Here is an 11,771-nt window from a genome sequence, read left to right on the forward strand (position 1 = left end):
TGTCCAGTAACATTCCAAAGGGAAAATAAACAACTTTAAACAAAACCGAAGAACATCAGAGAATGAAAAATAACCTCTACAGTGATATGGAAAGCTGAGTATGAGAAGGAAATGGATTCATTCATAAGTAACAAAAAAGGTTGATTCTCAAATAAAACAAATACCAGAAGTGTTGAGACGAAGAAAAAACTTTCATCTATTGAACACACTTAAGGCAATAACACACAATAGAGAAAAAACATCAATACTACCGAACAAAGAATATTAGACCTAAAGTAACTGAAAATCATATAAATTTACGAAAAACTTTGCTTATTAAAAACTTATATAGAAGTAAGTGAATGAGAATGCAGAAAAAGCCACATGATAGAAAACTCCAAGGACATGTAACAATACATTCAAATGACGCTTAAACCGATCTAACGAAAAGTCAAATCAATTAGTAAATCAATGTTTTATTCCTTTGTCGAGACTATTACTAACACTACAAAGGGCAAGAGACTTGCATAAGGATCACAATCACAGTCAGTGTTTTTTTTTGTTTAATCAAATGCGTTGTTACTATTTTAAACTTTGTCACTTTGATAACTCTTGTTTTAGTCTTCTTTGTTCCAATGATTGAAGTATTGACTAGCAATTTATTTAACAAAAGTGCATATAGAACATTAGCTTTTATGTACCACTTAGAGTGTTTAATGGGGAACGGTTGTTGCCTTTTGCGTAAAATGGCATAAAAAAAGAAACATACACACACAGAGTATAGAACTGAAATTAATTACCTTGTTTGTGTTTTTGAAGGCCAATGCTTTCGTCCTCCATAACCATGTACTTGAAATAATGTGCAACCTTTGAATCGCTATAGTGTAAGCTTTAATTTATTTGATTTTTTTTGTTGTAAAAGCAACAAAAGTCAACCGAGGCGATGATCCCTACACGTGCGCTGCACCTTGGGCGGCTCGATAATTATTTACTGTCCTTCGCATTCGGTTTCGTTCCTAGAACAAGGCTTGTTGGAGAGATAGTGGTTTAAAAGCGTGGTAGCAGTTAAGAAACACACAAACATTAATGAAAAGCAGTAAACGAGAGTGAAAAATGAAATCATAACAATGACATACAAAACAAGAAACGCAGCAAAGCAGATAAGCACGTAACGGTCCGCATATCTTTTAAATATTTTTACAGAATTATATACTACAAACGAGAGATAAAGCAAAACTTAGTAAGACGAATTCCAGCTCTGTTTTGTTGGCAAAGCGTAACGATATACATCAATTACAATCTCGACACGTGGGTTTGTTATATTTTGGTGTAACGACTTTTTTTTCTTTGCCTATTTGTTAATAAGCTCATATTTTTGAAAAGTAATTTTAGAGATAGGATTTATTTGACAATTTTTCTTAACGCCGTGTATCGTTGGGGAAGATAGCAAAAGAAGGCAGAAGATCAGTAGGACGTACAGAAGTCACGTGGGAGCTGATGGATGCGGTAAGGAATGATAAAAAAACAAAAAGCTAAAAAAACGTATAGGGAATGCCAAGATCAATCAAATCAAGTATAATAAATCAGATGTGTCTTATTTAAATGCCCGACAACATACACATATTACCACTAGTGCGATACGTTTTTGCTCATTAATACTATTTCTTCCCTCTGGCTAAGAATAACTAGTGCATAGTTTTACATTCGTTTGACGTAAGGCCCTTTTAGTTAAGGTTGTTTTTCCCTCCTATTATTTACCTCGTATTATGTGTTGGTGGTGGGATTGATAAAAAGTAACACTAAAACAAAACGATCATAGAACAATGAATTTTGCCTATAAGACGATAAGAACCTCACGACGACGATCCATGCACCTAGAAGTCATACATACACACTTAGGCAGCGCGATCTTTAATGATAGAAAACATTGTTAACCCATCCGGTTCCGTCACAAAGCCAACAGTTCCCTAGGACGTGTTCGATCATACGTTTGGGGCTGGCTTTTCACATTCAATGTACTGGCATTTTGTTAAACGGGAACCAAATCAATTGCAAAAAAATGAAAAGACATAAATCTAAAATCAAACCAATTGAAAAACACAAAACAGTTAAAAGTATAGAATGGAAAGCCCCAGTAAATTCATTTGTGATCTTTTAGGGCGCGCATATCCTAAGATCTCACCGCCAAGCGATCGTTTATGAAGCAATACTAGCCAATTGCTCGGTACGTGGGATAGAGTGATATTTATTTCCTTTTGCAACTATCCATCCTTAAGGGCGTTCCTTTTGCGAAGGACGTGCGTGTATTTACGTTAAATGAAAAAAGAGAAATTACAAACCGAATGGAAAACGCCGAGCTAAGCGATCGTAAGACGACCGAGTTTTCCATCTCAGTAAATAGATCGCTACTTCCATGTTTTAGATGCTCAACCGCTTAATCTCGAACCGCAACGGCCCGTCGATGCTAAAAGAACATAATCTAAAGAATTTTAAAGAGAGATACTTTCCAAGGTTCACGTACTACTGTCGCGTAAACATTTAAATGGCTCTTTTCACAATAGGTAACCAGCTCTAAAGATGGTTCTGCTTAGCCCAATCACTTTTTTGGGCTTGTTTCACCGATCTACTTATTGCTATTGCAGCTCGTTCAACCGTCGTTCCTTTTCGTGGTTCACATCTCGTGTCAAAGTCATTAACAATGGTGCCATTTCGATGTTTAGGACACACTGGTGCACTTAGTTCGTGCACCACAACCATCTGCCTAATGTGGTAACTTTTTTTAGGGAAATACTTTTGTCAGTATGTAGGAGAAAACACGACACGAGGTGTAATTGATCCGAAAAAGGATAGACAGGAGAGACGTAGTTTGCAAAAAAAAAAAATAAATAAAAAGGAATCGCCCAGTCACCACTCCAACTACTCTTGCAACAAATCTCCGTTTCCGTTTTTCTGGGCTCGTTTTGCGAATAAAAGCAATGAAAGCGATATTGGGAAGCTGCATTATTTGTTATCGGTGCAAGCACATTGCACTTTCCATTTGTTCGGTGCAATTGTGAGACGAAAATAACAAGACAGTCTTAGCAAACATGAGTGGAGAGTGAGTGAGTGAGTGAAAAAGAGATAGAAAGAGAGAGAGAAAGAGAGAAAAAGAACGTTAGTAAATCGTGAAACGGGCATAAGATACTCACACAAATGCAGCAACCAAAACCAGATGGAACAATACAATAATAATATTAATAGTAATAATATTAATAATAATACTAATAACAACTAAATAGTGATTAACAAACGCTAATCTATATCTAAGCAATGGAACTTAAAAAGAAACTGACTAAAAAATGGAACACAAATACTGGTGAATCATATTAGGTAAAAAAGGTGAACATAACTTAGAGTAAAAGACAGACATATGACAAACTTTCTCATACTCACGCATGCATGTCAAAGACAGAAGGAACGAGCAAACAAGGAAAGCAAACATGTGAAATGGGGAAACAATGGACGAGAAGCGTCCATTAGCCTTTTTGTTCGTCTTTTCCACGCATCTTGCTAAAACTGTAAAATTGTAGTGAGAAACCTAAAACAACAGATAGAACATGGAACAGTAAAACAAGCAACAACAAAAACACCCATTAAAACCCCAAAGCGCGTGGTATAAATCATTGTATTATCAAAACAAAAAAAAACGAAAAACAACACAAAACAAACAAACAACCAATGGTGCATATTTAGCAGAGGAATCATGTTTTTACAAACTATACACAACAAGCAAAGTATATGAAGCAAGAACGTTGCACTGCAATATGGGTGGTGAAATTGTGCGTGAAACCGAAGAAAATCAACTGCGATGAGCTCTGGGCTGGGCATCTACTTTGCAGGAGAGAATGCGAAAAATGGCAGAAACTGAAGAAAATACACAAAAAATATATAAAAAATCACACACAGACACAAAATTAATGAATAAACAAAGAAAACACTAACTTCAAATGCGCATACAAATTTCACATTGAAGAGACTGAAATGCCAAATTAATCATACCTTATAAAATAAAGAAACAAAAAAATGGAAAAAACAACAAATGAAAAAAAACTAGAACGCACAGTCATACATAAACACATGCGTGCGCTCAAACGTAGCCAGAAAACAGACAAGTATCATAGAAGAATATTGGTGCGGATGGTGAAAATCTGTTCAAAACCATCAACGAGAAAAGAGGACGAGGGTATAATGGTTTGGTGAAGAAAAACGGAACACGAATAAGCCAAGCAAACACAAAACAAAAAAAAAGTCAAGTTTTCGTATATTTATGACACAATGTGTATTGAAAACGAAAAATTGAGAAAATCTACTGTGAAAAGCAGATTGCATAAGAAAAATATGGTGCGTGCAGAAGATGTGGAGATGTGGTAGGAAAACTAATAGAAAGGAATAATGATTATTGATAGCAAAAGTAAGACTTTTTCTGCATACCCGACTCTGATAGAAGAAGAGTAACATTTATAAGGTTCTTAATGTTCAATAAACGGTCAAATAGTGCACACATTTATTATCGTTCTCATTCTGTCTAGCAGCAATATCTTATGTTTCTTGTTATCTTGCAGATTGGTACGAGAAATTGGTAAGATATGTACAAAGTTGTTCAAGTGGTTGGTTTTATTATGTGTCCTGTTTTAAGGTAAAGAACGGATGCCTATATTAAATTGCTTCCCTTGGAACAGCCTGTTGCCTGGATATATTTGCAATTATCCACAATACTTTCAATCAGTGCAGTGTTTAAATTAAACCACGCATAATCGGATTCATTGTCACTTAGCTTTGTACCGAATCTCAAGACTGGCCCCTTCCGGTATTACGAAAGGCTAACCACCGATCTATAATAAACCGTCTTTCGAACACAATAACTCTCTTCGGAGAGAGGCCTTGTCCCACTAGGGGATGTTGTGCCGTATAAAAAAAATCTAACAAGTTGTATATAAATTCCAATTTAAAAGCGGTATGTTATGTTTTTAATTAAATATATAGTTCTCAGCCAAAACAGCAATACGGGTTAGCTATCCATTTTAGTGGGGAGTCCGTATCTTTTACATATTTACTGCTAATCAACTTTGACATAACATCTTGAACAAAGCACATTTGCTTTGCAATACAGAAACGTACAAAATTATATGCAAAATGTATAGCTCTCTCGCAAAATAGCGATTGGTTGACTATTTTCAGTTGTTCACTTTTTTCAAAACCCGGGCGGTGGTTATAGCGCAGGTTAGATAAGCTCACCTCTGCCCAGGCTTCTACGGATGTAGCATTTGAACTTGCTATTATAAACACTAGCTTTGCATTTCTATCAAATGTCACTGTCATTTCAGTCCAACTACGTCGAAAATACAATACACACATTGTGCTCATCGATTCTATGATAATTTATCTGCGTTTTGCGTTTTGTTGTTCGCCCACGGTTGGGCGTATTATATTATCGTGATATAATCGGGCAAGAATTCGGCCGGTTGCCGAACATCGTCGTAATTCCGGAGAACAGGTGATACAGGGATTCGTACAGCTTGAGAAAAGAAACGTTTCGCTTCGACGACGACACGGAGCGAAAGCAAATCGCCTGCCAGAAGCGGTACATCGAGGTTGCAGAGCGTATCATCCGGGTAAATATCAGATGCCATAGGGAGACAGTATTGCGAACTTATTCAGGGCCATCAGGTAGACCTACTTTCGACTTTACAAATCAACTCAATTCAAGTGTTTTGGAGATGCATCTGTTGGGGCAACTATGGCCGCAATCTGTTTCTTGCACTGCTATTTACAACGTAGAAAATGTAGCATAAAGTATAGCATCGAGTTTTAGGGTGAAGGAAGAAAAATGGCTCCAGACCTGTTTTCCTTCCCAAGTAGGAATGATGTGTTAATTATAATCGTATCAGCAAGTGACATTAAATTAAAGTACTACTGTCATAACCTATAGGTCCTGGACGAAGCAGCTCCGCTGATTGCCTCATATTACTCAACTCAGTTCTATCGCAGCAGTGTACCTCAGCGGTCGCTTTGGTAATCGATCAACGCAGTGGAAAAAAAAGGAAACGAACGGAGGCGCTCGGTGATATCGGCGGGCGGCAACTTTCCAGGCATCCACTGGACCCGAATTTGCCTGCATGGGCAACAATTTGGTACGAAACCGTGTCCTGGACAACATGAGCGACGCGGAAAATGGAAATGAGGAAATGGCCGGCCATATCGCGGTCCTGCATGATCGGTTGTTGAACGACGAAGACGAACACGATGAGCTAGATGAAAACGAGTTTGCCTCCATCCTACGGCAACTGATTCGTAGGTGAGCTAGTGGGCCTCTGTTACAGCTGGCCGGTGGTTTGTACGCACCGCACCGGCTGGGGTGGGAATCCGGGGAACCAACCCGCCAAACCACTGCCTCCCGTAAAAGTACCGGTTTTTTACTCGATTTCAGTGGCGACATTATGGTGCTGAACTATGAGAACTTCATCCCAAATCCGCTGCCGGTGATCAAAAAAAAGCCAAACTTGGATAAACTGAAGGTAATGATGAAAAATGTACAGCTGTCAGACAGTTTCCTTCCGTTCACAGTTTACATGTAGCAAATGCTTCAGTTCCAACGTTTCGAAAAGTGTCCGTACTTGTCACAACCGACTTTACCAATGTTGTTGATGCTCTTGTTTACCACATATTGGCTAGAAAATATGTTCATCGACTCAGCCATTTGTTTAGAGTTGCCGAATACAGTTTAAAAGTCGAGATTATTTAGATGCGAGCAATTTATACGTAGCGAAGCAGGTTACTTAGATTCGATTTTCTTTTTTTTTTTCGCCACAGCAAAATGCCATCTATCATCACACGAAAAATGCATCGGGACACCATGCTATCGGTAGCAGCACGCCGGCCGATGGAGCCTTTTCGCTCGTACGCATGATTAGCGACCGGCAACGCGGTCTCGGCAAGCGGCAGGGTCCGTACATGCGGAGCGACCAGTGCAAAATCAACAACCACTTCCGCCCGAACGAGTTCACCGACACCGTACACAAGTGTGATGCGAAAGTATTCTGCGGTCAGTTCACAAACGACGGCAATCGGTTCGTAACCGCCAGCCAGGACACGCGAATACGTGTGTTTGATTCGTCGCGTGAAAACTACATCCTTCTGCGCTCGCTCGTGACGAAGCATGTGTCCTGGTCGATCCTTGACATCGACTTCAGCAGCGATGGGACCTCGTTCGTCTACAGCACCTGGGCCGATGCCTGTAAGTAGAGATGGCGCACCACGCCACAAATGATGATACCACCCTCACTGTGCGCGCCCTTCCTAGTGTTTCTTTCCAGACTGGACAACGACATGATCGACCGGATACACAGTCTTTATCTGAACCCGGACAATCAAAAGCTCGGCGTATTCACCGTGTGCTATTCGAGTTGTGGCACACACATACTGTGCGGTGCGAACGATGGAAACATGTACGCGTACGATTTGAAGGCACAGCGACGCTCGCTGATGGCGCCTGTTGCCCCGGACCTGTCGGACGTCAACTCGGTCGGATTTGTCGATGATTCGTCCAACATATTCTTCAGTGGCACCGATCAGGGCATCATCAAGGTAAGCTCCAAGAACAAATTATAAGAATATAGTAGGACGTCAATAATCCGGTGCCGGGGACTGACAACTTCGAAATTCCTTGTTGCGTAGACATACCCCATGCTCGATAAGTACAATCACTTTCGCAGATAACAAACTGCTAGTCATTTCAATTCACATCACCTTTGATGTTTGTTAGAGTGTAACGAGCGGAACACCTACCGATAGCCATATCTTAAACACTTATAGTTTATACACTTTCTTTAACCCTGATTTAATAGCGTCCATTTACTAATTTTTCTTCCGTAGCTATGGGATCGACGATGTACGAACGAGGCACACCCGGAGGCGATTGGAAAGCTGATCGGCCACTACGACGGTGTCACGTACATCGATTCGCGCAATGACGGCCGCTACATTATCTCGAACTCGAAGGACCAAAGTATTAAACTTTGGGATCTGCGCCAAATGGCGCCCCAGTCGATACGGGATCGCACGTTCCACCATCGCAACTGGGACTACCGGTGGGACGAGGTGCCGCGACGATGTGAGTAGTGGTTCAATATCGAATTTCGTAACATTTAATAACCTTGGCGTTTCTACAATCTGCATCTCGTTCCAGTCTTCAACGCGGTCAAACCACTGCAAGGTGATACCAGCATAATGACGTACCGTGGCCACAAGGTGCAAAAGAGTTTGATTCGTGCAAAGTTTTCCCCCGCACAGACCACCGGCCAACGCTACATTTATACGGGCTGCGGAACGGGTCGTTTGATAAGTAAATATGACCAATTTTAAGGGATGGGCTAATCCGCGTTTTCACGTGTGTATTTTACACTTGCACTTTCTCATTTTCTTTCTTAACACAGTCTATGACGTTCTAACGGGTGCAATTGTGGAAGCGATCGAGGGTCACCACGATATCGTACGCGATGTGGCCTGGCATCCACACCGCTCGGAAATCATCACGTGCTCGGTAAGTGGGGATACATATACTCTACGTCAAGTAGTGTCAAGATCACCTATATTTGAAAAAACATGTGAAGAAAATTAAATTTTATCGATGATTTGTAAAAATCACACTTCGTTTTATGTTAATTAAAAAAATGGTGCAATTTCCATCAGACCACTGAATACACGGTAGAGGTTAAAAAGCGTCATGTCGCGATTAATGATGTGCGTACTGAGTTAGAACGAATTAAACAACTCTAATGGGATGTTTAGCACATTAACGCAATTTCTGCTATTCATCTCGGATGCTCCAATTAGTGTTTTACTAATATGCAGCATGTGGGTACGAGATGCGGTCCATCGGGGCTAGTCAAGTTAAAGTTTTTTTCTACAGTGTAGTCATATTATTGTCTTCAAAGCTCAGAACCTTTTTGTATGTTTAACAGATATAGATATTTTATGATTTGACTTGATATTTGAACCAACATTTGATGTGTTTCTTTTACGCTGATACTTGTCCCCTTTCCCTCCAGTGGGACCACGCCGTCCACCGGCACACCTACTGCGGTCCCGTCGATCGGGAAGAGGACAAAGAGGAGGACGTGAGGAAGAAAAGCCGCCCCCGGCAGCGTAACTACGAGAACGACTCCGAGGACGACGACGAAGAAAAGGATCGACCGATACGCCGTTCTCGACGCTTGGCGGAGAAGAACAATTCCGTGTACCGGACGCTCCGATCGAGCATGCGAACATCATCAGGACGGAACTGAGTTGGTTTCTGTTTGTCCCAACGCACGCAGAATTTTCCCTCTAACTGTTACCCGATCTCTGGGACGACGGTCGTTGCGTCGGTTTCTCCACGTCCAGCATCATCTCTGGCACGGCCTGAAGTATTGGAAATCGGTTAATGACTGGAGGGGAGGGGATTGGCAAGAGAGTAAGTTATATCACCACCCCTCTTACAGTTGGATGGAACCCATGTTCGGGATGAAAAAGAGGGATAAGGGAAGATTAAGATTACCTTGGGTTATTTTTTAAAATATGCTATTATGTGCTCTTTCAGGTTTCTTTCAAAATTATCATTACTATAACGAGTTTGTTGAATGTAAGAGCTTTATTTTAGATGAAATGTTACGGTTTGCCCATTTGGAAAAGGAACAAAGATTGTCAGGAGGAGAAATAATTTTGCACAAACCTCCGACAGGTGTTTTCTAGCTAAAAATTTGAGTAAATCAAAGCAGGCTATTTCGAAGAAGCCAACGTTTTGTAATGTCAAATACAGTCATCAATTTCAACTTTAAGCCTAGTTATCTCAGCGAATACGTGACCTAGCACAACCACCTAGGAATACGTGACCTAGGAAAAAGTACTTTCACAAGTCACTTTGGTTTGAAAAAATCCACAAAAAGGCTCAAAATCGATGACAAAAAAGTATCCGTACATGATGAGTATTGATGATGTGCGATCCGTAGATGATGTGCCAATATGTTGCATTCAATGCCACTTGCTTCAATCATAGCCTGCAAGTGCCCAGGCATCATTTGTACCAGTTTTTTTTTCTAAAGATGCTGGAAATTTGACTCGTTTTCCATAATAGTTCTAAAGAGGTCTACTATGATCAAGTTAATGTCCCGTTGATGGTAAATCTAAGCGTCTTTCGACAAATGTTGTACAGTAGGTTCCCGCTGTACGCTATACTCGATATAGGCGAATTCGCAATACGCGATTTTTTTTACAAATGACAACGTTCATAGCGTTTACCGTTAATTTTCCTTTACATCACATGAAAAAGATAGTTCTCCATCGTTTGCAGTTGTTTGCCTTTGTTTTGGTATAATGAAGTTTTTAATACGCAGTTTTAAACAGCCGTTTAATGGACATGACTACAACGGCCTGAATCAACACACGTTGCTTCTTGTTTCATTAACCGTCACCCGTTCAACCAAAGTTACCTAAGTAGACTACCCGGGTAGTCCATACATTTTGTATGGGAGATTCCGTTTTCCTGTACTTCAGACCAAACAACTTTTTATTGAGATGTCAGATCGATTTGAAATTTTCAGTGAAGATACTTGAGGATGTTTTCCAAAATATTGTATAATTTTTATAATTTTAAAAATTCATTAAGTATGTTAATTTGAGGTTCCAAAAAATTTCACCCTTCACATCTATGCTTTCCTATGAAATGAAAAGTTTACAACGTACAATTATGCCATGTAATTGTTATTGCCGAACAACTTTCTTAGGAGTTGCAATCCAAATCATATGATTGATGATTTAGACATTCCGTTGCAGATGTCCGTTTGCAGGGTTTAGCGTAGTCGTAGCCTGATTAATTCGACAAATTATTAGTTCCCGAGACTTGGCATGAGATTTGCCATAGGGTTCATCAACTTTCCTTTACATCACATGAAAAAGATAGTTCTCCATCGTTTGCAGTTGTTTGCCTAGTATCACCGTCCATTTCACGTTAACTGATGATGTACAATTGTTGCCGCTATGATTTTAGACCCTTAATAACTCGAAATAATGGCTAGTTTGATACGTTGACTACTAGGACCTCACCAAACTGGTGTTTTACGTTCAGAAATTCAGGTGTACGGATACTTTTTTGTCATCGGTTTTGAGCCTTTTCTTTGGGTTTCTTTATAACAAAGTGACCTACAAGTAACTTTATCGAAATGTTAAGCACTCATTGTATGGAAAAGAAGTTTATCTACAATAGATTGTTTAAGTTATTGTCCTAGGTCTCGTATTCGCTGAGATAACCAGGATTAAACTTAAAAACGGTGACTGCACGGATACTTTCTTGTCAGACTGCAATTAACATATGTCCATTGGAGAATCAAGTCAGTTGGGGCGCTCGTACTCCTCTTTTTCAACCTTTCGCACTACAACATTTCACAGAATCGGTAGGAAATACATTTTTTCTATTTGTAATCTTTTTTTATTCAACCAATTTGGATTTACCGTATTTTAAAAGATATTAGGAGTGCATCCGTAGGATACTATGTTGGAATGGTGTTTCTTAGTGTCAATACCATTCAATGTTGACACGAGCGGAATACAGTTGTTAACCTTGATTTGCAAGGCAGCGATCCGGCGTTATGCAGAAGTGTATTTACGTTTAAGCCAGGTCAAAATGCGATTGTTCTAGAAAGAGGTTTCTATTTTAATTCATTCTATTCTATCCTATTCATCTCCTTTAACCATTAATTTAAAATTATAAACATGAACTT

At 39.8% G+C, this 11,771-nt stretch overlaps 1 protein-coding gene across 3 annotated transcripts; it reads left to right on the forward strand.

Annotated features, from left to right (window-relative positions):
- The first annotated feature begins 5,356 nt into the window (after positions 1-5,356).
- LOC131263387 (DDB1- and CUL4-associated factor 11) lies at positions 5,357-10,380 on the forward strand. Of its 3 annotated transcripts, XR_009178252.1 has the most exons (10): positions 5,357-5,630; positions 5,948-6,313; positions 6,422-6,533; positions 6,829-7,252; positions 7,319-7,602; positions 7,891-8,128; positions 8,204-8,359; positions 8,451-8,557; positions 9,066-9,469; positions 9,596-10,380. XR_009178252.1 is itself a non-coding variant. In XM_058265579.1 (9 exons), exons 2-9 carry the CDS (start codon positions 6,135-6,137, stop codon positions 9,300-9,302), a joined length of 1,737 nt encoding a protein of 578 aa, XP_058121562.1. In that variant the 5' UTR covers positions 5,357-5,630; positions 5,948-6,134; the 3' UTR covers positions 9,303-10,380. The 3 variants fall into 3 exon arrangements, 2 of the variants coding, with proteins under 2 accessions (XP_058121562.1, XP_058121563.1); XM_058265579.1 differs by having other exon boundaries at positions 9,066-10,380; XM_058265580.1 differs by having other exon boundaries at positions 6,446-6,533; positions 9,066-10,380.
- The last annotated feature ends 1,391 nt before the right edge of the window (positions 10,381-11,771 follow it).

Source organism: Anopheles coustani, chromosome 2 (genome assembly GCF_943734705.1).
Source record: "Anopheles coustani chromosome 2, idAnoCousDA_361_x.2, whole genome shotgun sequence".
NCBI classification, from domain to species: Eukaryota; Metazoa; Arthropoda; class Insecta; order Diptera; family Culicidae; genus Anopheles; species Anopheles coustani.